This window comes from Tiliqua scincoides, chromosome 8, assembly GCF_035046505.1.
Source record: "Tiliqua scincoides isolate rTilSci1 chromosome 8, rTilSci1.hap2, whole genome shotgun sequence".
Classification (NCBI taxonomy): domain Eukaryota; kingdom Metazoa; phylum Chordata; class Lepidosauria; order Squamata; family Scincidae; genus Tiliqua; species Tiliqua scincoides.
The window spans coordinates 50,829,461-50,854,485 of record NC_089828.1 but is presented as its reverse complement, the minus strand read 5'-3'; the positions used below and the strand labels follow the sequence as shown (position 1 = coordinate 50,854,485).

The 25,025-nt window shown below is 44.7% G+C and overlaps 1 protein-coding gene across 4 annotated transcripts in view; it reads left to right on the top strand.

The window, feature by feature from the left end:
• Positions 1–25,025, top strand: part of BCAS3 (BCAS3 microtubule associated cell migration factor) — a 544,854-nt gene that overhangs the window by 114,078 nt on the left and 405,751 nt on the right. For all 4 annotated transcript variants that reach the window (XM_066634858.1, XM_066634857.1, XM_066634860.1 and 1 more), the window contains exon 13: positions 14,951–15,044. In XM_066634858.1, the coding sequence (XP_066490955.1) occupies positions 14,951–15,044 (94 nt within the window). The remainder of the gene's footprint in view (positions 1–14,950; positions 15,045–25,025) is intronic.

Here is a 25,025-nt window from a genome sequence, read left to right as displayed (position 1 = left end):
AGTGCAAAACATCTTCCATGGGACAGCACACTCAGTAAACAATATTGCTCCAAGCTTCTGAAGGGTTTTCGCATTTCATTCTCAGAACAGCCTTGCAGGGTGTATCAGGCTGGGAAAGAGAAACTGATCCAAAGGCACTCAAAGGATTCCATGTCTGAAGAGATATTTGAACCGGAGTCTCTTAACTCTTACTTGCAGAATGTTGAGAACAGGACATAGAACAGAACAAAGATTTACTTTCACTGCTCTTGTCCTCAAATCTGTCCAGAGGAAAATATTTCAGTGAACTTTATTAACATGGACATTTTTGTGAAATTTTGCATGTGGTAAATTTGTTTATGTAGTAACTATATAGTGCACAGCAACCCCAAACATTGGTAGTTTTTGAAATAGAACTGTAGCTTTGGTTACCAAAAAAAAGTGTAGAAATGTTGAATTATTGGACTCGACTGTTGTGTTTATATTTGAAAGCCGAATAAAAATAATTACTGAGAAGCCCAAACAACTTTGTGGTCAACCCAAATGCATTAACAAGGTTTGTGAGCTTGTTTAAACTTCCTTTTAATGAAGTGTTAGCAAACTTTTCAGTTAGATGTAATGGTCATTTCTTTGGAGCCATTAATTAGTTGCAATGAGTAGAAATAGATTTCCTCTTTTTTCCCTCCCCCCTAATTGAAATTAAACACATAAACTTTTAGTGGCTGGAGTTTAAACAAAACAATGTTTTCTTTTGACCTTTTGATTTTGACTTAATTAATTCATTGGGTGGGACCACCCAAAACTAGTCTGGCATAACAATCTTTCTCAAAAGCCTGCAATTTTGAACTATAAATCAGTTAAACATCCTATGGAGCTGATGAAAAATACATGGTGACTTACAGGAAAACTGAGTGTTGTCATCAGAGCAATCGCCCTTATCCAGCAATGATAGTGTGTGCACAGACAATGCAATGGCACTTGTACTTGAACCCAGATCTAACATGTGTACTCCAAATCCAGGATCCTCAAAATGAATTTCTAAAGTTAAAAACAAGGGCAGTGAGCTATAGCTGAACTCAAATGGGAGTAGCTGGGCTGGAGCCTTATGTACAGCAGCCAGAAGGAATTTGTGATTGATCTGAAGGGCAGGCATTTAGTATTTATGCCAGACTTTATACTAGAGAGGCTTTATACTGCCTGCCAATCACAGTGGCTGACGTTGTTTTGTGCCTGAAGAGTGCACAAAGCCCTGAATGCTTGCAATCCCAGGTAGTTCACTGTACTAGATTCTTAGGCCTTGAGATTCCTGGTTTGGCCCCTGGACTACATGTTACGCATGTCAGCATGTAGGTTGCCACACGGTGTGCTATTAGTGTGTGCAGAAATAAGTATTCTGAAAACCTTGCTTTGAGTACCTTGATCAGCACGTATGATGATCCTTTCTATGTTTGGATCTACATAAGAATCCCTTAATGGTTAACCAGTGGCATTGGATACCGTACAAAACAATGCCCACTCTAAGAGTTTGAACTAAATGCGACTGTGTTAGACGGCAGCGTATTTCTTATGAACTAGTGGTCCTCTGTCCTTTTTCACATCTGGAACCTCCCTTTGACCCCAAGTTGCAACATTATCTGAAGTTTACCATTTAAGTTTTATTTGAAAAGTAGTTTGCAACTCTGTGTTCAAGGATCAACTGCTGTTCAGAAAGGTGTACTGAGTGTGTGTATTCCCTTCTGCACATATAAACTCAAACTGGGACATTCTCTGCCTCTGTTCTTTATTAACGTTTTCTATGTTTAAAAGACAGAAAATTTGGTGGGGGAGAGGGGAACTGGCAGATTGCAGTGACATCCAAAGTTAATTTCCACTTGGTTCAGGATTGATTAAAAGCCAACACTGATGGAAGATGCTTATCGAGTATCAAAAATCTTTGAGAAAAGTCACCCTTGGGCCTCAGGCCAAGAACTTAAGAAATAAATGACCCTACATCAATAAAACTTGAACCTACCTTGTAGAGTTTCATTGGTCATGGTCGCCAATGTTTATTTACAGCAAAACACTCTTTGCAGTTGATAACATGACTAGACATCCTCAGCAATGACTTCCTCCCCATCTCTTTTTTTTTTATCAGCATTTATTGCAGAAGAATTCTCTTTATATAAAAAAGCAACAGGATTCCCTCCGAGCCTAATACTGTCTGCCTTAACTTTTATTAAAGGGGCTCTGCTCTTTGTCAAGAAGACATTTTTGTCGCAGATTAATGGCTCAGGCCAAGCCAAAGGCTGCTCTGAGTTTACGCTGGATTCTATTAAAAAAGAGTGCAGCAGTTAATGTCATAGATTTATCACATTTAGCTTTTTTTCCACTGATGTTTGACCTTAGCTATAATGTTTTCAGGGGTGCCTTGTTTTCCTTTCTTTTTCTGGGTTTTTAAAATTTTGCACATTAAAAAAAAATTGAAGCTGACCTTAATTTGGCTTTGTTGGTAATTTATGTTTTTATTATTCATTTTGCATTAAAAAAAATACTGTAGTGCAGTCCTATGTACATCTACTTAGAAGTAAGTCTCTGAGTTCAGTGGGAATTACTCCCAGGTAAGAGTTCATAGGATTCCTATACACACTTTCTTGGGATTAAGCCCCATTTGAACACAGTGATTCTTATTTCTGAGTAGGCAGTAGGATTGCACTGATATTGAGGGGAAAAACTCCAAATACAAAGTTCATTATTAGTCATATTAACTATGCTACTAGTTTATTCAAGAGATAATTCCTATAATCATGAGTAATCAATTGTACTGCTATTATTTCCTGTCCATAAGACTTCATGTTTTTCAGTACAGGTATGTACCGCTTAATGACAGGAATATGTTCTCAGAACCCCATCATTAAGCTATTTTGTTGTTATGCGAAAAACTTACCTTTGAGTTGGTAGTGTTGTCATGGGAGGGGTCCAGAGGCTGTCTCCTGGTCACGCCAGGCCTCCACAGGCCTCAGAATGGCCCGCAGAACTGTCCAGAAGCTACTTCCGGCAGAAACAAATTGGAAGTAGCTTTCCAAAAAATGGAAGTAGCTTCCAGAGGCTTTTGTGGCCGATGCTGAAGTGCATGGAGGCCTGTCTTGACCCAGAAGAGGCTTCTAGGGCCTCCTAATGATACCACCAATACAAAGGTAAGGAGTCTTCAGTTACTGTACAGTAAATCAATGATGGACAGCCTTTTGTGCAGTCAGTCATTGGTTGCAGTGTCGCTAAGCGATGCGCACCTATACTCTGTTGTAGTTCAACCTGAATAAGATGAGACATTGGCAGCCTTTAAATGTTATACTAGTGCCATGGGAGGTGCTTTGCCCCACAGTTCTAATGTAATGTTTAAAAGCTCCTAACCATGTGAGCTGGCCAGTCACAAAACTGTCACTTGGCCCGCAGAAAAGATGATTCTCTGGGAAAGGCCCATCTAGGTTGTTGCAGATCTTTGGACACTAGACCAGTGAGTGCCCAGAATGAACCCAAGGAAAAATACTAGTGCAACATTTATAAAGCACCATTACAACTCAAGGGCTCGAGAAATCGGTATCTGTTTTGTCCTTTGTGTCCACTTCTTTCAATTGTTCCAGAAAACAAATCACTTTTTAGGAGTACGCATATCAACCTTAGTATCGGATTTTAAAATGAACAAATTGTCACCAACGTCTATGGGAATCTCTGCATGTGGTTAGTCTATAAGTGTTAGCAGTAAGAAATTTTGAAAGCTTATCCTTGTCCAGAAAGTCTATCCTGGCTGAATAGACAATGTTTTTATGCTTGCAAGAGTTCACATAGTGTTTGATTTGCTGTGTTATTTCCTATTTTGCCAGTGTTTTATTGCACAGCAAAACTCGCAGTAGCACAGGGAATATGTTCTCTAAAGGCTGAATGCTGGGTGAAACTGCACTATAAGAGACATCTCATTGGGTGCAGAAGCTGTCAATCATGTTCAAGGTGAAGAATGCTATATTAAACTAATACACTAATATACTAGTATTGTATTGGCAACCTTCAGTCTCGAAAGACTATGGTATCGCGCTCTGAAAGGTGGTTCTGGCACAGCATCTAGTGTGGCTGAAAAGGCCAATCCGGGAGTGACAATCCCTTCCACACCGGGAGCAAGTGCAGTCTGTCCCTGGTCTGTCTCCCTGGCTATGGGCCTTCCTTCTTTGCCTCTTAGCCTCAGACTGTTGGCAAAGTGTCTCTTCAAACTGGGAAAGGCCATGCTGCACAGCCTGCCTCCAAGCGGGCCGCTCAGAGGCCAGGGTTTCCCACTTGTTGAGGTCCATCCCTAAGGCCTTCAGATCCCTCTTGCAGATGTCCTTGTATCGCAGCTGTGGTCTACCTGTAGGGCGCTTTCCTTGCACGAGTTCTCCATAGAGGAGATCCTTTGGGATCCGGCCATCATCCATTCTCACGACATGACCAAGCCAACGCAGGCGTCTCTGTTTCAGCAGTGAATACATGCTAGGGATTCCAGCACGTTCCAGGACTGTGTTGTTTGGAACTTTGTCCTGCCAGGTGATGCCGAGGATGCGTCGGAGGCAGCGCATGTGGAAAGCGCTCAGTTTCCTCTCCTGTTGTGGGCGAAGAGTCCATGACTCGCTGCAGTACAGAAGTGTACTCAGGACGCAAGCTCTGTAGACCTGGATCTTGGTATGTTCCGTCAGCTTCTTGTTGGACCAGACTCTCTTTGTGAGTCTGGAAAACGTGGTAGCTGCTTTACCGATGCGCCTGTTTAGCTCGGCATCGAGAGAATGAGTGTCGGAGATCGTTGAGCCAAGGTACACAAAGTCATGGACAACCTCCAGTTCATGCTCAGAGATTGTAATGCAGGGAGGTGAGTCCACATCCTGAACCATGACCTGTGTTTTCTTCAGGCTGATTGTCAGTCCAAAATCTTGGCAGGCCTTGCTAAAATGATCCATGAGCTGCTGGAGATCTTTGGCAGAGTGGGTAGTGACAGCTGCATCGTCGGCAAAGAGGAAGTCATGCAGACATTTCAGCTGGACTTTGGATTTTGCTCTCAGTCTGGAGAGGTTGAAGAGCTTTCCGTCTGATCTGGTCCGGAGATAGATGCCTTCTGTTGCAGTTCCAAAGGCCTGCTTCAGCAGGACAGCGAAGAAAATCCCAAACAAGGTTGGTGCAAGAACACAGCCCTGCTTCACTCCGCTTCGGATGTCAAAAGGGTCTGATGTGGAGCCATCGAAGACAACAGTGCCCTTCATGTCCTTGTGGAAGGATCTGATGATGCTGAGGAGCCTGGGTGGACATCCAATCTTGGGGAGAATCTTGAAGAGGCCGTCTCTGCTGACCAGGTCGAAAGCCTTTGTGAGATCTATGAAGGCTATAAAGAGTGGCTGTCGTTGTTCCCTGCATTTCTCCTGCAGTTGTCTAAGGGAGAATACCATATCAGTGGTGGACCTGTTGGCTCGGAATCCACACTGCGATTCTGGATAGACGCTCTCTGCAAGTACCTGGAGCCTCTTTAGTACAACTCGGGCAAACAGCTTTCCTACAACGCTAAGGAGAGAGATGCCGCGGTAGTTGTTGCAGTCACCCCTGTCACCTTTGTTCTTGTACAGCGTGATGATATTTGCATCCCTCATGTCTTGAGGTACTCCACCTTCTCTCCAGCAGAGACAGAGGATTTCATGCAGCTCAGTGACGATGATCTCTTTGCAGCATTTTAGGACTTCAGCAGGGATGCTGTCTTTTCCAGGTGCCTTGCCAAAGGCAAGGGAGTCCAGGGCCACGTGAAGTTCTTCTAGGGTTGGTTCACTGTCAAGCTCTTCCAGCACAGGCAGGCACTCAATGTTGTTCAGTGCTTCTTCGGTGACTACATTTTCTCTGGAATATAGCTCAGAGTAGTGCTGCACCCAGCGTTCCATCTGCTGCGCCCGATCCTGGATGACCTCGCCTGTGGCAGACTTCAGAGGGGCAATTTTCTTCTGTGTTGGACCTAGGGCCTGCTTGATACCATCATACATCCCCTTGATGTTGCCCGTGTCAGCTGCTATCTGTATCTCGGAACAGAGCTGGAGCCAGTAGTCGTTAGCACATCTCCTGGCAGTCTGTTGGACTTTGCTGCGAGCAGTTCGGAGGACCTGCAGGTTGCGCTCACTGGGACAGACCTTGTATGCTGCTTGAGCTCTCCTCTTTTCCTCAATGACTGGTGTCAACTCCTCAGAGTGGGCTTCAAACCAGTCTGTCGCCTTGTTGGTCTTCTTGCCGAATATGGACAAGGCGGTGTTGTAAACGGTATTCTTGAAATGTTCCCATCTGTTGGATGCGTTTGCGTCGGCCGGGCCTGGAAGAGATTCCTCAAGCGCTTGTGCAAATTCCTCCACTTTTCTCTGATCCCGGGTCTTGCTGGTATCAATGCGAGGTCTTCCTTCCTTTTTCGTGTGATACAGTCGCTTTGTTTGCAGTTTCACTCTGCTGCACACCAGGGAGTGGTCAGTGTCGCAGGCAGCACCATGATAACTGCGTGTGATCTTGATGCTGGGAAGGCTGGAGCGTCTGGTGAGGATCAGGTCGAGCTGGTGCCAGTGCTTTGATCTTGGATGTCTCCAAGAGACTCTATGTTGGGGCTTTGTGTTGAAGAACGTGTTGCTGACACAGAGACCGTGATGACAGCAAAACTCTAGCAGGCGTTGTCCCCTGGGGGCTGGGGCTAAGAATAGGCCCTCAGTTTGGCTGTACTTGTCGTAAGAGGCGACTAAACAGCCACCGGGTAGATGGGACTCGTCAGCCTAGGAAGGCAGCTCATCTAAGAGAAGGAAACTCTGACCTCAAACCTCCACTGCCTTGTGGCTACATCCAGTTCTGGAAAAGGCTTCAGGAGTCAACCTCGAGGCAAAATCAGGAGCCGGAGTCCCTTAGGCAGTTCATGGCTGAACACAGTCACGTTCTGGCAACTCCTGCGACGCCGCTGGAACCAACCGTATTGGCTTCTGCCTTTCCATTGGACCATTCCAGCGATGTGGAGAGGGGGGATTTGCTGCATGGGTAACAGCCTATCCTCCATACCTTCTTTACCCAGGCTTCGCGCACTGGAGAGGACACTCCAACTTCGCCATACGGCGTCGGCACAACACGGGAAGCAGCAGTTTACCGGTTATAAGTCTTTGCTCGATTGGCGTAGAGCATGACGCCAGGGGCTGCTTCCGACGGTGGGAGAGATCATTGCATCTCATTGGGCAGCTACCGCCCGCCTTAAGCTGGGCAGTCCCCAGCCAGTAAGGTGTTGCCTCGCCACGGTCCGTTAACCTCATGGGGTGCGTGGGGTTTAGGGTGAAAACCGACAAGCGGATCGACAACTCTGCACCATGCAACAGAAAACAGAAAACTACTGCCCTAAAGCTGGGCACCTGGAACGTTAGGACAATGACACCTGGCTTCTCTGATGACCTGCAAGAAATAGACGACGCACGCAAAACAGCTGTCATCGACATGGAGCTGAGCAGACTGCAGATGGACATCGTCGCCCTTCAAGAGACTAGGCTGCCAGATTCCGGATCTGTCAAGGAGAGAAATTTCTCATTTTTCTGGCAGGGAAAACCACCAAACGAAACCAGGGAACATGGCGTTGGCTTTGCGGTCAGAAATACCCTGCTGAAATCCATCATCCCACCTACTGTGGGAAGTGAAAGAATTTTGTCCCTGCAGCTCCAGTCATCAGCAGGACCTATCACTCTCATCAGTGCTTATGCACCGACTCTGTCGTCTCCAGCAGAAGCCAAAGACAAATTCTATGATGACCTGGCCACCACTGTCAAGAAAATCCCTGTAAAAGAGCCATTGTTCATCCTCGGCGATTTCAATGCTAGAGTTGGTGCTGATAACAGTTCATGGCCCACTTGCTTAGGTCAGTTTGGCACTGGGAGGATGAACGAAAATGGCCAACGCCTACTAATATACTAATATACTAATATTAAACTAATATATATAGTATATTAGTGTTGACGTGACAGTTATGAGAGATATTGCTGTGCCGATTTGTTATTCCTTAAGTTATTTGTTGGAAAAAAATTATCTAGGAAAAAAAGATGAAAAATCACTGAATGAATCACCTTTTTCAGTCAGGACAGTCCAGTATAATTAAAGTCATGTACAATTAAAGTTCAATTTTTAAAAACTTACAAATATATCAATGCTCAGTTAAATACCTTTGGTACAGTACACAATCACAAAATGTATTTGAGGAGCATCAAATGCATGAAGTTTTATCCTTGGTTGGCAAGTACATAGGATGAAATAACATTGGTTTAAACAAAGAGTTAAGGGACTTACAAATTCATGCATGTACTGAAAACATGGAAGTTGTAAGTTAATGTGCCCAACCTTCTGTGCCCTGTAAGCAGTAAACATACAGTACAAAAATCACAAAATACGTAAGTAAAACATAATTTCTCTATTCTCTTTGCTTGTACATATCCATACAGTTGTACAGCAGTCTTGTTTGATGATGATTAGTAGTAATTAAACATAGGTTTTCAGTATTAAGTTTCTTGATCTGTTTCAAAAACAGCTTCCTGTCTTCTGGGTTACCACCATGTAGCCTGGCTTGCCTGAAAAAATAATTTAAACTGAAAAACTTATTGATATTTGATTTTGTTTTCTGACCAAAGCTGTAGCAAAAAGCTTTAGGGCTCTGGATGTCTTAGACTTTTCACTGGACATGTTAAGTGAGTCTTGAGTCTTTGCCAGATGGATCGAAATATTAGCACTTTGTTTCCGCACCCATTGAATTAATCCCATTGAATTAATTGGCATTTTGTATGTTTTATTTATGGTAGTTATATATATATTTTAAAACAACTAACAGTGCAATCCTGTGTGTCTCTTGTCATTGAATTCAATGGGACTAACTCCCAGGAAAGTGTTGTAGGATTGCAGCCCAAGTGCTTTTGTTGTTATTATTATTATTAAGTCCTTGATAGTTTTTATTTGCACTAATGCTTGTCACTACTTGAAAGAAATTCTTCAGTGAGGAAAAAAGAGTATAGTTTTACCCTTTGAACGTGAAAAAATATGGAAATCTTAATGGATAGTGGCTTTGGTTACTGTAGCTAGCAGGCTCTATTCAGCGCAAGGACCACGAAAACCGAATAAAAATGCCATGTGTGCATGTTCAATACGTGCAATTTTAAGTGCTTCTAATCCTTTGATCTTTTGTGTGGAATATCTTCAGAATATGACTGTAAAATGGATTTGCATGTTTATTTGTATATTTTACAGTTTCTTGAAGATCTATCTGACAGTGTACTGAAATACGCCATGTCTCTGGGGAGTCTAGAGTAAAGTTATCATTTATAGACACTTCATGACTTTTTCTCTTTTTAATGAGTTTACACTGACCATTGCCTTTTACCATGGCGATGAATTTATGTATGCCTGGTTAGCAGGCATTAGGGTTGGTGTTCTGGATGCACAATCAAGGCAGGATTCTAGTCACCACTGAATAAGGCAGGCTAAGGAAGGTGAAACAGGGAAGCTTCACAACACATTCCTTCTCATTTGCAGGGGCCATTCGTGTTGAGTCAAATCCGTGTATAAAAAATCAGTGTATAACAAGGCTGGACCTGTACTTACTATGCTTGACTCTTGGCCTCCACTAATACAACTGGACAGAGGGTAGTTGTCAGGTCGCAGGTGGACCAATGGGGATTAATCTGACCTGGCTCCTTCATTTAAGCAAATTCATGATTAAAATCTGTGGTAAAAAGATTTCACCATCTTTAGTGAAGACAGTGACCCTAAAGTTAACCATCTTTAGTGAAAAGATGGAACCAATCCCAAGTTATCTGTGCTGATTTAATATTGTTTTATCAAAGTGCTGTAAGCTGCCTTGATGAAACTGAAAGACATTTGGGTTTTTCTTAGAACACCAGAAGACCACTTTGGAGTTCTTTCTCTCCTCCTGTTTAGAGAGAAATGAGGCCTGCCTCTATCTGTCAATGTCGGCATTCTGTTGAACTTTAATACAGTTGGTTGATGGAGCTGAGTGTGTTCAATTAAGCCCCGGGTCGAGTCTGTTCCTTTTGAAAATCGTCAGCTATCTAGGGGAAATGAGGTCGAGCAGCTGACAAGATGAGTGGTGATTTTCAGGGTCTTGACAGAAGGGAGACTTAATGTTGTTTTCTAGAGTTCCCACTTTCTTCTTGATAGGGGACGTAATTGAGCAACTTTCCGAGGTAGAGTTCTTGTGCATTGTGCAGGATAATGGCCAGATTTATGAAGCTTGGCTCCGAAAGGCTTTTTATAATGTACTTTCAGTGACGGCACTGACAGCACAAGGCTAGGGGGTCTAAAGAAGGAGGTACAATCTTGGGGAAAGGAGGCTATTAAGGACTCCACCTATTTAGAAGACCCAGCTGCAGTTTCTGTAGCACAGAGGTGAACTGATTTCCTTCAATCTTTTTTTGTTGCGTCACACAGAAGGCTAGTTTGTTAGAGAAGGTGGTGGTCTGAACTAGACCCTGGATTTGGGTGGAGCACGGTTGTTTCCAGTCCCAGAGCCTGGTGGAGATGTCCAGACACCAGAATAGTACTGAAAGGTCTAAAAAGTTTCAGACCTTTCTTGAGGCCTCCAGGGGCATAATGTGTTGCCTGTAATATAGCAGGATATATTGAGATGTCCTGGGCCCCTCCTGATATGGCAGCATCCCTTGTCCCTTCCTTTGCTCTGCTATTCAGAATAGTGGTGTAAGGGATCCCATTTATGTCAGGAGGATTATATAGGAAGCAGCCTAATACCCAGTCAGACAATGTGTATTGTATATACCAGGGGTCGGCAACCTTAAACACTCAAAGAGCCATTTGGACCCGTTTTCCGAGAAAAGAAAACCTCGGGAGCCATAAGTCCCATTATAGTCAATGGAGCTTACTGCAGCATGAGAGCCCAAGCATGTCTACTCATTATAGAGTCTCATTATAATCAAAGGGGCTTACTCGAAGGAAAGTGTGGCTAGGAGTGCAGCCTTTGAGCACAATCCTATGCATGTCTACTCAGGAGTAAGTCCCATTATAGCTAATGGGGCTTACTCCCAGGAAAGAGTGGATAGCATTGCAGCCTAAGGTAAGATGAGTGCGGGACCCAAGGCAACAGTGAGTGCCCCCTGAGGCTGCCTTGCTGGCGGGGGAGCTGCTGACTGAAGCGGAGGGGTGCTAGAAAGGCGGCCCTTCCAAGGCACAGAAGAGGTCCTGCCAGAAGGGAGCCGAGCAGGGCGCAGGCAGAGAGGACGGCGTGCCTCAGGATGGCGAGGGGAGAGGAGGCAGTGGCGGTAGCAGCGGCGGGGGGCGCCCCTCACCTGAGTCCACGCGGCACAGCTCGCTCCCCTCCCCAGCCAGGCTGAGAAAAGGCACAGAAAGGGGAGGCGCCTCTCTCTCGTTTCATAAGCCTTAGGGCGGGGAGCACTGGGGCAGAGCAAGCGCTTCGTGCGGGAAACTCTAGCCGGGTTCTGAGGGGGCCTGAGGGCTCTACGGGGGGGGGGGGCTCTGAAACAGGGACCTGCTGTGGGTGGCTCCCATTAATAAACAGTTTTTTATATGTTTACATAGTAATTAGTTTAGCAAAGGGGGTGACGGAGAGGCGCTCTGTCACCCCCTTTGCCACTTTCACCCGGACTCCAGAGCCGCAGCAGATGGCTGAAAGAGCCGCATTCTGCTCCGGAGCCGCGGATTGCCGACCCCTGGTATATACCATCCGGTAGTGGCTTTCCAGAGTTTCAGGATGGGGTGTTTTCTTAGCTCTACCTAAAGATACTTGAATTGGGGACTTTTGCATGCAAAGCATGTGCTCTGCCACTGAGCTATGGCCACAATGAGATCTCATGTTCTGTTGTGTATGATGCATGTGCAGTGCATCTGAGGCAACTGGTTCTCATGGGAACTACAGTTTACATTGCATACACGTTCAGGAGCAGCTGAGGCCTTATTCACACTGTTCCCTTCCTGACATGGATACGCCCTTCTCTCCTGCTTCATCTGTGCTCATTTGGTAGACCAAATCAAAGGTGATGGCTGAAGAACTGCCTTTCCCATGTTTCAGACTTGGTCTGGGACCTGAAGGGAAGCCAGACTTCTTCAGTCATTCTTTCTGGAGGACCTTCCTGTCAACCCAAGAGTGTTAGGAAGTTGACACCTAAAACTAAAGGCAGCTGTACCCTGGAACTGCCCAGTATGGTAATTTCTAGAAATTTCAAGTTTTTCTCCCCCTCTTCCAAATCTTTACATGCAAGCGTAGTAATGTGCTGGATACAGTCCCCCAATGACAGTTCTGCACACCACTTTGGATTTCAAGGTGGCTGGACAGTTTCTCCAGGAACATGCAAGTGTTTCTTGTGCCTCCTGCATCTAGTCTTGCTCTGCCTTTCAGGTATGGCCAGTCCTGCTTTTAGTTGTCTTTTGTCTGCCCAAGGAAGTCTATAACTTGAGAATTAAGGACAATTGCAAAAAGCTGTTGAAAAATCAGGGAGACCAGTTCATCTGGGCTTCAAAGTCAAGACATCCAATATTTCCGCTGTTACGAAGAATGCAGGAGGGGGTAGAATTCCAAAACACTCATTACTTACTCATAACGAAATTCTTCCTGGCATGTTTGTGCTGCTGACAGAATGTGTGTGATTTTTTTTAATGTTACTGTATATTAAATAGATGAATTCCCCTCACTAATGCACTCCAGACACCAAATATTGTGCTGTCTGTAACCGTTATTTATGGTTTCATCAGCAGATCATGAAAGCTCAAGGATGGTCTGTTATGCCCTCCCTCTCTGTGCTCTTGGAAGGGTTTTCTTCTTGTCTAGAGCATAACAGGGATGTACTAATAAATTACTTTGGTTACTATACATTTAAATTACATGAGACTCTTTTTGTAGAGTTGGCGTATAGCACTGGTATGCTTGGAGTTGGGTGGGAAGTGAACAGTGCCTTGTAATGTCTTATACCATTGTTCTTCAACCTTGGGGTCAGGACCCCAATGGGGTTGTGAAGCCTTAGTTGTGGGGTCAGAGAACTTACGGGAATGAAAAAGTTTGAAGACCACTGGACTAGGGGGAGGCATCTGGTATAACCTGCAGGTACCAGGAGATTGTGGGCCCAATCCTATCCAACTTTCCAGCACTGGTGCGGCTGCAATGCAGCCCCAAGGTAAGGGAACAAACGTTCCCTTATCTTGAGTCGGCCTCTGAGACTGCCTCCCCACCATAGGATGGTTCACATGCCCCACTGGCACAGTGGCACTGGCACTGGGAAATTGGATAGGATTGGGCCCTGTGCCCCAAGCCTGATTAGGTTCTTAGCAATTGTACACAATTTCGCTAGTGCCAGAATTCATGGGAACTTTTTCTGTCCTCTCTAATAAGAATATTTGGTTACAGTTATCAGTGCTGTGAGGGCATTATGGGAATTGGGAGTGGACGGCAATGGGTGTGGTTGAATAGGGTCCTAGGAGGAAGTGGGATTAACAGTGAGGTCCTCAGTCTCATAATTTATTCATTTACTTATATATTGGGGTCGTGGCATGAAAATGATTGAAGACCACTGCCTCACACTGAGTCAGATCATTGATCATCTAGTCTAGAACTGTCAGCTCTGACTGGCATCAGTTTTCCAAAGTCTCTGCCAGGTGTCTTTTTTCAGCCTCATCTGGAGATGCCAGGGATTTATTTATTGTATTTTTAAAAATGTTATTTACTGCACCCATATCCTGTCTTTCCTGACGAAGCCAGCACAAAGCTGATTAAAGCTGCTGGCAGAGTATGCTCTACCTGAACTACAATGCTTAAAATGATTGGCTATCAATAAAGGAAGCTGCCTTCTGCCAAGTCAGACCATTGGTCCATCCTGCTCACTGTTGCATGGTAATCCCACAGCAACATCCCATCTCATCTTCCCATAATGTATAGTAATTAAAGTTTAGGATGTCACCATTGTGTTGTCTGTGTTTTTGGCAAATTACACTTGGAAACAGAGCTGCAATCTGTCTCCTCTGCTCCACACAGTAGCTGTTAAAGGTGTTAGGGGTGGAGCCCCCACCCATCCACTGGCAACCACCTAGTACCTTTTTAACTAAGTTTAAAGGCACCAGATGAAGAGCTTTTAATTTTAAAAAGCTGCCTTGAGCTGTTGGAAAGGCAGGTATGTATGTATGTATGTATGTATGTATGTATGTATGTATGTATGTATGTATGTATGTATGTATGAATAACAAAACAGTACTTTTTCTTCTTTGTTTATGAAAAGAGTTGTATGGAGCTATGTTGGTCCATTCCAAACAATTCTAGAGCCATTACCTGGCAAAACCTTTTTTTTTTTTTAACCAAATGAAAAAAACACAGAATCTCTATCAGACTTTCAGGTGCTCCAGAATTCATCAGGGTAGGTGCTAAATAAAGCAAAGCAAAGGGGGGAAAAGAGGGTGTTGGAGAATAGCTTGGCATGGTGTAGTAGGCCCTAAAGCCTATGAAAGCTACTGTATGTAATACATGGAGTGATTTGCCTTCCTAGGTGCTGAACAGGATATATTTTGTTTGTTGTTGCTTTTGTTTTAATAATGTTAATTTGATTCCCTCAAAGTCTTTATATAAATAATGTTTAAAATAATTTTTGTTCCCTTCTGTGGAACGTTTTTGAGTTGTAAAGCACATTAAGAGTTCTTCAAATAAATAAACTTGTCCCCAAAAATGACCTGGAGGAAGTTTGGACTGATGGGAAGAAGTTCCTCCATTAGAAAGATGAAACCTGGCGTAGAGGCCAGCAGGTTTGCCTTAAGCCTTTTCTATCCATGTACAGCTTCATTTAATTACGAATTGAACTGAGTATTTTTTGTAATGTGCCGCTATAAAAATCAGCCTGTTCCCCAAGTTCTTGGTCTGTGAATATGAAGCAATAAAACAGAGCGACGTGACTCACCTTCTGCTCTCTCCCTTACTCTGCAGGTGCTTGTCAGTGAGGACTCGGACAGTGATGGCATTGTGGCTCACTTTCCTGCACATGAGAAGCCCATCTGCTGTATGTCATTCAACCCTAGTGGTAAGTGCTGCTGTTGCTGTTTTTGTTTATACAGTTTTGCTTGCTCAGAAGACTGTGGCTCCCTTGTGTGACTGTCATCTTTAAAGTGATCTTGTTGGTGTTCCAAAATGGCATGCAAGAACACATACGTCACATGGCTGATTCCATATGTTAGGAGCAAAAACTTTGAATGTGGCCTGGGTTGGTCATGGGCTTGGAAATCCTGAGCCTATGTGTTGGCTTGGTGATGAAGTTGCTGAATGGTTGCCTTTGGGCAGTTTCTTGATTGGTTCAGTGGCAGGACTGGGGGTCAGCCGGGTTGGGTGCTGGCAGGCAGCCCACACCCTGAGGGTCCACTTGGCCATGCCAAACTCTAAACCTTCCAGGGCTAGTGGTAGCATTGGTCAGCCAAGAAGCACTGCTGCTGCAGCCAGCAATCCCTACCTACAAGTGGACATGCCCCTCCCAAGGCCCTTACATCATTGCAAGACTTCTAGGGATGCTCCCATTGGCTGGTGAGGAGGAAGCCAATTGCTGACATTTCCTCCCTTATGCTAATGGGATGATGTGAAGTGCTGTCGACTGCCTCTGCCTGCTTCCACCAATAATAAGCTTGGGAGATGCATAGGTCCAGTTTGCCCCAGTGCAGGGCTTAGTTCCAGGATCCCAATCAGTCTGGCACCAGCACTACCTAGGGGTTACCATTAGAGCAGGTGTCATTCTTAACCATAGTTAAGGCCACTGGGGCGAGAGGCAGGAAAAGGAGAAATTCAACATTGGTAGGATGTCTGATTCTGTGCCCTGATCTCTTACCCAGTCTCATAGACTGAGAGCATTGCTTTTTTAGTAGACCAAGATGTGAGTCAAAATTTCAGGAAATCAGCATTAATGTATCTGAAATGCAAGACAATAGTAAATTTCCTCATCCGTTCTGTTTGTAGTTGGACTGAGGCTTCCCCTCACAGTTTATTTTATTTCTTGAGGTTTGTGCAAATATTCTCATAGATTTGACATCACTTATCCTTTTGCACTTAATGCTTAACCTGAAGATACAACTTGAATTTCTTTCTTCGTCTCATTGTTTTGTCTAGGGAGGGGGGAAGGGGAAAGTGATCTGAAAATGATATTTGAAGCCTCAAAGGAAAGCACCTTTGCCCCTCTCCTTCCCACTCTCAGCTGAATAAGGCTTGTGGGCAGGTAGAGTGCATCCTGTCCGTGTAATCTTGTCCCACCAACAGGGTAACTTGTTTATTATCCTTCCTACGACAGAGTAATAACTTTTTGATTGACTGCGTGGCGGTCAGTGAAGAAGGGGGCTAGGGAGATCAAGAGCTTCCGCTTGCCTAAATTAATGAGTTCTAAAGTGAATTAAAATGCCTTGAAGAGGTTTGGGATGAAATCTCATTTCAAAGAACAAAAACGAAATGGATGTCCTATCTTCTGCTTGCAGTGGCCAGTCGAACTTATGGATGACAGCCCATCTGTTATGTCAGAACTCCTTAATAACTGCAGATGGTTCAGAGCTTTGTTAGTGCTTTTGACAAGGGGAAAAAAGCGATATTTTTGTTGCAGCATTTCTAAGGCTTGTCAAATAGTTCTATGGAAGGTTCATGTGGATGTCACCCATTTCCAGCACTCTGCCTCTGTTGCCACACTTCTCAAACTGTGAAGCAGGCCTTCTCAGGAGTATAGATTGCCACTAAAGAAAGTGTGGACTTTCCTTCAACAAGTTTTGGTGTGTCTTGACTGAGTCAGGAGAAATGAGCAAGATCATAAGAACAGCCCCACTGGATCAGGCCATAGGTCCATCTAGTCCAGCTTTCTGCATCTCACAGCGGCCCATCAAATGCCCCAGGGAGCACATCAGACAACAAGAGACCTGAATCCTGGTGCCCTCGCTTGCATCTGACTTAGCTCATTTCTATAATCAGGAAGTTGCACATACACATCATGGCTTGTAACCCGTAATGGATTTTCCCTCAAGAAACTTGTCCAATCCCCTTTTAAAGGCATCCAGGCCAGACACCATCACCACATCCTGTGGCAAGGAGTTCCACAGACCAACCACATGCTGAGTAAAGAAATATTTTCTTTTGTTTGCCCTAACTCTCCCAACACTCAATTTTAGTGGATGTCCCCTAGTTCTTTTGTTATGTTTGAGTGTAAAGAGCATCTCTCTATTCACTTTATCCTTCCCATGCATAATTTTGTATGTCTCAATCATGTCCCCCCTTAGGCATCTCTTTTCTAGGCTGGAGAGGCCCAAATGCCATAGCCTTTCCTCATAAGGAAGGTGACCCAGCCCAGTAATCATCTTAGGGTGCAATCCTAACCCCTTACTTCAGTACTTTCCAGCACTGGCATAGTGGTGCCAATGGGCCATGTGCTGCATCCTGCAGTTGGGTGTCACTCATGGAGGCCTCCTCAAAGTAAGGAAAGGTTTGTTCCCTTACCTCAGAGCTGCATTGCCCTTAAGTCAGTGCTGGAAAGCACTGACATAAGGGGTTAGGATTGCAGCCTTAGTCGCTCTCTTTTGCACCTTTTCCATTTCCACTGTGTCCTTTTTGAGATGTGGCGACCAGATCTGGACACAATACTCCAGGTGTTCAAACATTGAGTCAACCTCAGTGTGGTTCTTTCCTATTTGCTGAACTGATGGACAGTTCTGAGGACCAATTGTATAACTTATGACCTAATCCTATCCTTCCCTCTCGCCTGTGCAGTTGCGTTGAAAAGGCGTGCACTGTATCCAGCAAGGAGGGACAGAGCGGGAAGCTTTGGAAGGGGAAGGGAATTTAAATCCTCCTTCCCTTCTGTAAGCCTCCCACCCCTCAATGAGTCTCCTCGGACCGGCACTAGCAATTTCACTGGTGCAGATCCAAGGAGAGAAAGGGGACAGGGAGGCTGCAGATAAGTATGATTGGATCAGTGTATGCCATTGCAGCTGAATCCATTCCCTCTTGAAGCCTCTCGTCGTTTCATTCCTCCCCATCCAGTTATGACCCCTCCCTGTCTCTGTTGTGTCAAGATTCTAGGGTCTGAACCTGTGTGGGATTGGATGCACTGTTGTCAGCATGGTCAATTGGTGTTCTGCGTGCGCTTCCTGCTTTTCCTCTCATTTGGAGATTTCTTCACAAGTAAGGGAACAAACATGAAAAGGTTAACTTTGCTTCCTTTGGGGACTCAACATTTTTTTTGGGGGGGGGGGCAGTGCCTCATATAATGTTGATGTTATGAGGAGTGGTGTCAGAGGTCAGCCATTGCCTGAAGGCCCAGGCCTATCAGAAGGCCAACCTACTGAGGTAAGCCCCAGAGCTTTCTGTACCAATGACAGTGAAAGTGCCATTCTTTTAAGACATATTCTTATAATAATAAGTGCCAAATGTGCCATCTGCAATCTGGTGGGAAGTACCATGGGGGACCAGTGCTTGACTTTATCCCAAGGTCACCAGAAACTGAGCACTAGCACTGTGGCCCCCAGCTGTAAGGTTCACTCTTGGGATGTGCTGCTGCTATTGCTATTATTTCATTTATTTTCAAATTTTATATCTTGCCAAGGTTGAAGGGTGGCTTACAACCACAAATCAAGCACCAAACATTAAGAACAATAATAGCATTAATAATATTAAAAACCCAACTTTAGTAACTAACCCAGAGAGGCCCAACTCAGCTTTTGAGGGACAACATTTTAATTAATCTGTGAAGGTCTGATGAAAAAGCCAGGACACCATCTGCATCTTTTTTGCAGATCTTTTGCAAGGACCTGCAAAATTCAAGGGAAGGGAGTTCTGCATCATCAGGGCCTTCATAAGGAAGCAACTCTCATGGCTTGCTGCTTACCAGACTTTTGACAGTGGTGGAACTTGCAAAAGAACCTCCTTAAAAGATCTTGCAGGGTTGATCAGATTCGTGTGGGAGAAGGTCAGATACCCTGGACACAGGCTATTTAGGGCTTTCAAGGAAATAACCAGCAACTTGACTTGCATCCAGAAACATCCTGACAGCAAATGCAGCTGGAATAACAGAGACATATCATGATTGTAAAGCTGTGTAAATTTTCCCTGTCAAAATTCTTGCCAATTGCATTTTGTACCAGCTGAAGATTTCAAATGAACTTCAAACGCAGCCCCATGTAGAGCATGTTACGGTAACATGAGACTATGGTAACATGAAACTGTTTGGTAAGTGAATGTACATTGCCCTGGGAAACTGGGCAAACGCACCGTGGGATACACCCATCACCTGGACATCCAGGACCAGTGCTTGGTTCAGTAGTATTCCCAAACTGTGGATGTGGTCCAGTGTCAAGAACAGGACAACACACTGCTGCCATATTATTATTAACAGTATTTAGCAGATCTCTTACCCAGGAGAACCCTCTATCTTGTCCATAGCTAATTTCAGCTTCTCTTCACTCATTCAGCCCTTCACATCCAAAGATTCTGACTTCTTCACCTAGGCAGGGCAATGAGATGTGCAGTGGCTGTCATCTATGAGGTGCCCTTGTGCCACCTGAATCCCCCTAAAATGCTGTCTCATGGATGAGGGGGGAGGATGAGCAAGTGACTGAGCATAAGAAGAGAGGGGAAAAGGCAGCTGCTGCTCCAGATCAACTCCCTCACCTACTTGATGCTTACAGAGCTCCAAGTGGATAGGTAGAGGTGATTTGGAGCCTATCAACTGCTTTCCCTTTCCTTTGCAGTATTTTATTTACAAGGAACATGGCATGCACCCTCCTTCCTCCCTGCTGCTTCTGTTTCAAATGTTCATTGCAAATAGAAGCTTTGCTTGTGAGCTGTGCTCATTTTGGGGGAAGGGACATCTCTTTGATTTGCTTTGAAACTACATTGTAATGTCGGGCGGGACCATTATCATTAAGCTTTTCTGGGTACCTTTGCTGAGATCACCCCAAAGACAGAGGTCTACCTTTCCACACTTTGTCTCTTTAGCATTGCTAAAGAAGGAGGGTTGCTTGCAGCTTTCTCTCCATGGTGAACCCTGGGAGACCCTCCATGGTCAGGGCCTTACAGGGATGCTGCTCTCTTCTTCTCCTAGTTTTCCTCTGTTAATGTTTAAACTGTTGCCACATTGACTTTGGCACTCTTGGTGATATTGTTCCATAGTGCAAGGAGGTAGAAAGGCATCTGCTCTGCCAGGCTTGGTTTGGGAGGGTAGGGAGAGGGCAGGCTTGGGTTAGGAGGGTCTGAAGTTGACCCTGCCTTCAAATGATATGCCTTTCCGAAGGTGAAGAAAGCCCTGTGGCCTCCTCTCAAGCATGCAAATTAACAATTCACTGTGATCACCCAAATTGAACTTTGCAGGAATCATAATTGCTTGAATTATGAATAGGCACTTAATGGGCAGATAGTTTATAATAGGCAGTTGATGGTCATATCAAGAACCTTGTAAGGTGGACTGTTTGTTCCCATTTTGCATGTGGTGCAGTGGCTGAGCTTCAGACTTTCCCTGGCTTGAATCTTGCCTTTGCCATTCATTCTCGTTAGCTATTACCCCTTGGTCTTCACTGCCCAGGTGAAAATGTTACTATGAGAACGATGAGAATGATACAAAAAATACTTATTTACCTATAGGGTTGTGGAGCTGGAGGCAGCATTTGCAGAGTTATCCAGAGTTTTGCAGAGTATTATGTAATTTAAGTTAGTCAGAGCGGATGCCTAGTCCATAGTCACTCTGAGAGCTTCAGTGGAGATTTGAACCCAGCTCCCCGCTTCCAAGTTTTGCTGCCCTGGCTCTCAACTTGCCAAAGGCCACCCAGTGAGTCTGAAGGTGAATTTTGACCAGGGAACGCCAGATCTACCTCCGCTATCCACAGGACTGTTTTCTCACGAGAAGTTTCGTCAGGAGGGATTAAGCCTAGAGTCATCTTCCTTAATAAACTGTTTCAAGAGTCCCAAACAGTTTACCAAACATCATGCTTGCTACAGTGACTGGGATAGAAACACATCTGACCCCTCAAATGTAAATCCACAAGTACTTCTTGGCCAAAGGCGCCTTGCAGTACAGTTTGGGAGGTCGTTTTAGACGGAAGGAATCTACACCATAGGGGGACGGATGATTAAGATGTTTATGAATTGGCTTCCAAAGTCATAATGTTGCACACGATGGTCTGCCAGGAATTCTAAGTGTGTGTAATCTTGATAACAAGAAGAGGAGGGAAAAGGATTAAATTGTTATCCAGTGGAATCAATCGCTCCATCTTAGGCCAGACTAGACTAAACTGGCAATTGTCTAGACTCCAGTCTGTAGGAGCTGATGGGCAAGTGACTCCTGCATTATTGAGTGTACATTATTCAGGACATGTTGCAATTTAGGTTGGAGTTAAGCAAGCTTCTGAGCTTTAATAAGCGCAGAAGTTATTACACTAATTATGTTTGTCCCATCTGTTTCCACCAGAAGTGGTTTAATAAGACATTGTTTTTATGTGTCTGAGCTGTATTTTGGAATTCCCTGAATTTTCCGCTGGTTTCCAAGTAGGAGGGGGGCCTTCCTGAGGAGGCACAAGAGACTTGCTAGGGGGAGATACAGATAGGGTGGGATGCCAAAACAGGCGAAGGACCCACTTCCCAAATGGTGGTGCCATGCTCACTTGGCACAGAACAGTAGAGACAGTTTGAGAGAATTCTTTGTTTGCCTCTTGTGTAGAAAGGCTACTTGCAGATGAGAGACTGCTTGAGAGCACAGACTCTTCTTCCCCGTCTTGTTTCCAGTGTTTGTCAAGGTTGGATTTGTTGGGTAGGTAACCAGGAGTGTCAGGGTTGAGATCCAGAGCAGAAGATCTCACCTGAAGCAAGAAACTAGGAATGGGGCTGGAGCCAATTACAATTACAACCACCACCTTCAGGAGCTCATCTGGAGATGTATGTGGCTCCTGGCTCTGCTCCCCTGAAAGGTGCTGGCAGCAAATGGAAAAGGCACTAAGGAGCATGTCTTCTTTGGAATAGTGGTTCTTGAAGAATTGGAAGGGAAGCAGCGTGGGGCATCAAACATCCACTCTTCTGACCACAAATCTTGTTGCTCCCCATATTGATCTGCGGTTTCACCAGCACTGCCAACCAATTTTCAGATTTCCCTCTACCATAAGATCTAGAAACTTGACTCGAAATAAAAGGACAGCTGGCATTCTCACAATGCCAAGTCTGGACTAGATTGCATATGTGCTTGTGGGACAGTCTTGCAGACTTGCCAAGTATGTGTAGCTCTGTAAAAATCTTGTATTCCAGTCTCACTGTCACAAGAATTGTTCACTGTTGTCCTCCTCTTCCTCGAGGAAGCAAACATTTAACAGTTTAAGCCAGAAATCTGTCATGATCTGATGGCTGGGCAAATCAGAAGATGCAGAGTCGAGAACAGAGCAGTCGCTTGTTCTGGAGCAAGAAGCTTTAGGAATCAGCTGGAGAACTGGGGCCTTGTAGAAGCCCCATGGTTTGGAGACATGTGCTCACAACTTCTGGCTCCCAATGGAGATTTAAATAGCACCAGACTCCATGTTTTCTTCTTCAGTTGGCCCAAGGATGGTTAGAACCAGCCCTTACCCAATGTGCAGGGAAGATTGGCTTTCTTAACAAGACAGAAGTAAAATCATTAAATGGGCATTGACTCCTCTGATCTGGCCTCTTAGGGACAAATGTTGGGAGTCCTCCATGGCACCTTATCAGTTGCAAAACTAAGTATTGTTTCTTGGTCACTGTTACGAAGTCCCTGGACTGCTAAAGAAGAACTTCTGTGACTGTGGGCCACCTTTGATCTATTCTGTTGGGGTAGACTTTTGGGGCAAGCAAGGGAAGGTGACCTTCTGAGAGGTGACTCCTCTCCTCCTCCTGTGGCTCAAGGTCCCAATGACTGCCTTTCATCTTCCAAAATGGACTTGGGTAGGCCTTCTGATTGGGACTTGGCTTCATAGCTAGTCTTGACAGGATGTTTTGGCCCTCCTTGGATTACTGTTGAAAGATGGTGTGGAGCAAGCAAAACACAATGAAGTATCTCATTTCTTTCAGGCATTTTGCCTCATTGAGTGCCAGTCTTCATGGACTATGGGAACAATGGCACTTAAAGAATAAGACTTCTTTTTTCTGCGTGCAGGAGGCTCCTTGGCCAGAGTTTGAGAACTCCTGCCACTGAATTCCTCTATCTGAACCTCTCCTCACTTTTAGACATTCTCTGTGTTCTTGGTTGTTCATAGGCAGTGACTTGGCATGCAAGTGTAATACAGTACAGTTTTTGTCTTTTCTTTTTGTTAGCTTGTAACAAAATGTTCATATAGATTACTGTATATCAAACTGTAACTTTAAATTTTAATAATTTCCTTGTTCCTGGAAGTAACCAAGGTTTTATAAACGCAAATAATATAAAAGGTGACAAAACCTAATTTACATACAATATATGCACATATATCCATTATCAATCATGCATGTAGCATACATGTATTATATTACAATGTGTGAAGTGTGCCAAAATTATGTAGCTGGATTTCTCTCTGCAGGGGATTTGGAATGCCCCTCCTTTTCAGTTTTTAAAAGGGCTTTAAAGACCCACCTATTCCTTTGGGCTTTTGCTGGATTACTGCTGCTGTTCTCTCTGGATGTTCTTATGTCTCTGAATTATTTCTTGTGATGAGTTTTACTGAATTTTTAAATTATGGTTGGTTTCATTTTGACATCATCACTTTCCTTGGGGCCTAATGGTGGGGTATATGTATTGGGGTACACGTATTTTTTTTTTTAAGATGAAATTAATCTGCAATATGGGGTTAATAAAGCTGGCTACCTGATAAGGTAGTTGTAAAGGTTTCTGAGAAAATATAATGAGAACGTGTGTGAAGGACTGTGATCATTCTGAAGAGTGGACAATGTTTGAAATCCCAGCTTATAATTTTTGAGCTTGGAATTTTCATACATGCAAATAGGAAGGGCGGCATGTGATAATTGGTGCAGGCCTTGTTTTTACTTTGGCTTCTAGGGAGTGAAGACGTTTGAGCAGGGGTGGTTGGCATTCTCCTTTCTCTGCTGTCCTGATTCCTTGGATCTTGTAGGGTTTCTATTGCCTGGGTGCTCAGCCTTTATGAATAGACCACATTGAAGCTCTGCTTATATAATGCCATTAGCACTTAACTGTTAGCAATTATACAGGCCCTGCAAAGCTATTTTCATGGGCTGTATAATGGGGCTCTTAAAAGCAAAGTAGCTACTTGTTAAAAATGTCCTCCGGTGAGCTTTGAGAAGTTCATAAAACACAGTCATAAGAGCTACTTTCTTTGTTGTATGCCAAGAGATGGTGTGGCGTAGTGGCTAAGAGCAAGAGCCACTGAGGGCCCAATCCTATCCAACTTTCCAGCACTGATGCAGCCATGCCAATGGGGTGTGCACTGCGTCTTGCAGTGGAGGGGCAGTCACAGAAGCTTGCTCAAGGTAAGGGAAAGTTTGTTCCCTTACCTCAGGACTGCATTGTGGGTGTATCAGTGCTGGAAAGTTGGATAGGATTGGGTCCTGAGTCTCCAGTGTGAATGTCACCTTACTTATGAACTCAAGTGGCCTTAGACTTTGGTCATACTCCATTTAGTCTGTGAGATTCAGGGTGCAATCCAGAGGTGGTGCTGGGCCGGTGCAGAGCTGTTGCACTGGCCTGGGAGTGTCGCAAAAGTGCGGTAAGGTATGTTTGTACACCTCCTCTATTGTCAGTTGGGCTGGTGCATGGATGTGTACCAGCCTGCGGGGGCCAAATCCAGCCCCCACACTGACAGGTAGGTCTGTGCAAGCCTCCTGAGGCTGGAGCGGAGGTCTGGCAAGTTTGGGGGGGGGAGAGCAGAATTTGGGTGTTCTGAGGCAGAGGAGAGTGGGTGGGCCTGTGGACGACCTGGGGTCAGGCATAGGGTGGAGCCAAGATCTGGCACTTAGGCCGGATCCTAACCCCACACCCGGACAACATGGCATAGTGCCAGGCTGCTCAGATCTGTGCCACTGATTTAGGTAGCGCAGATCAGACTAG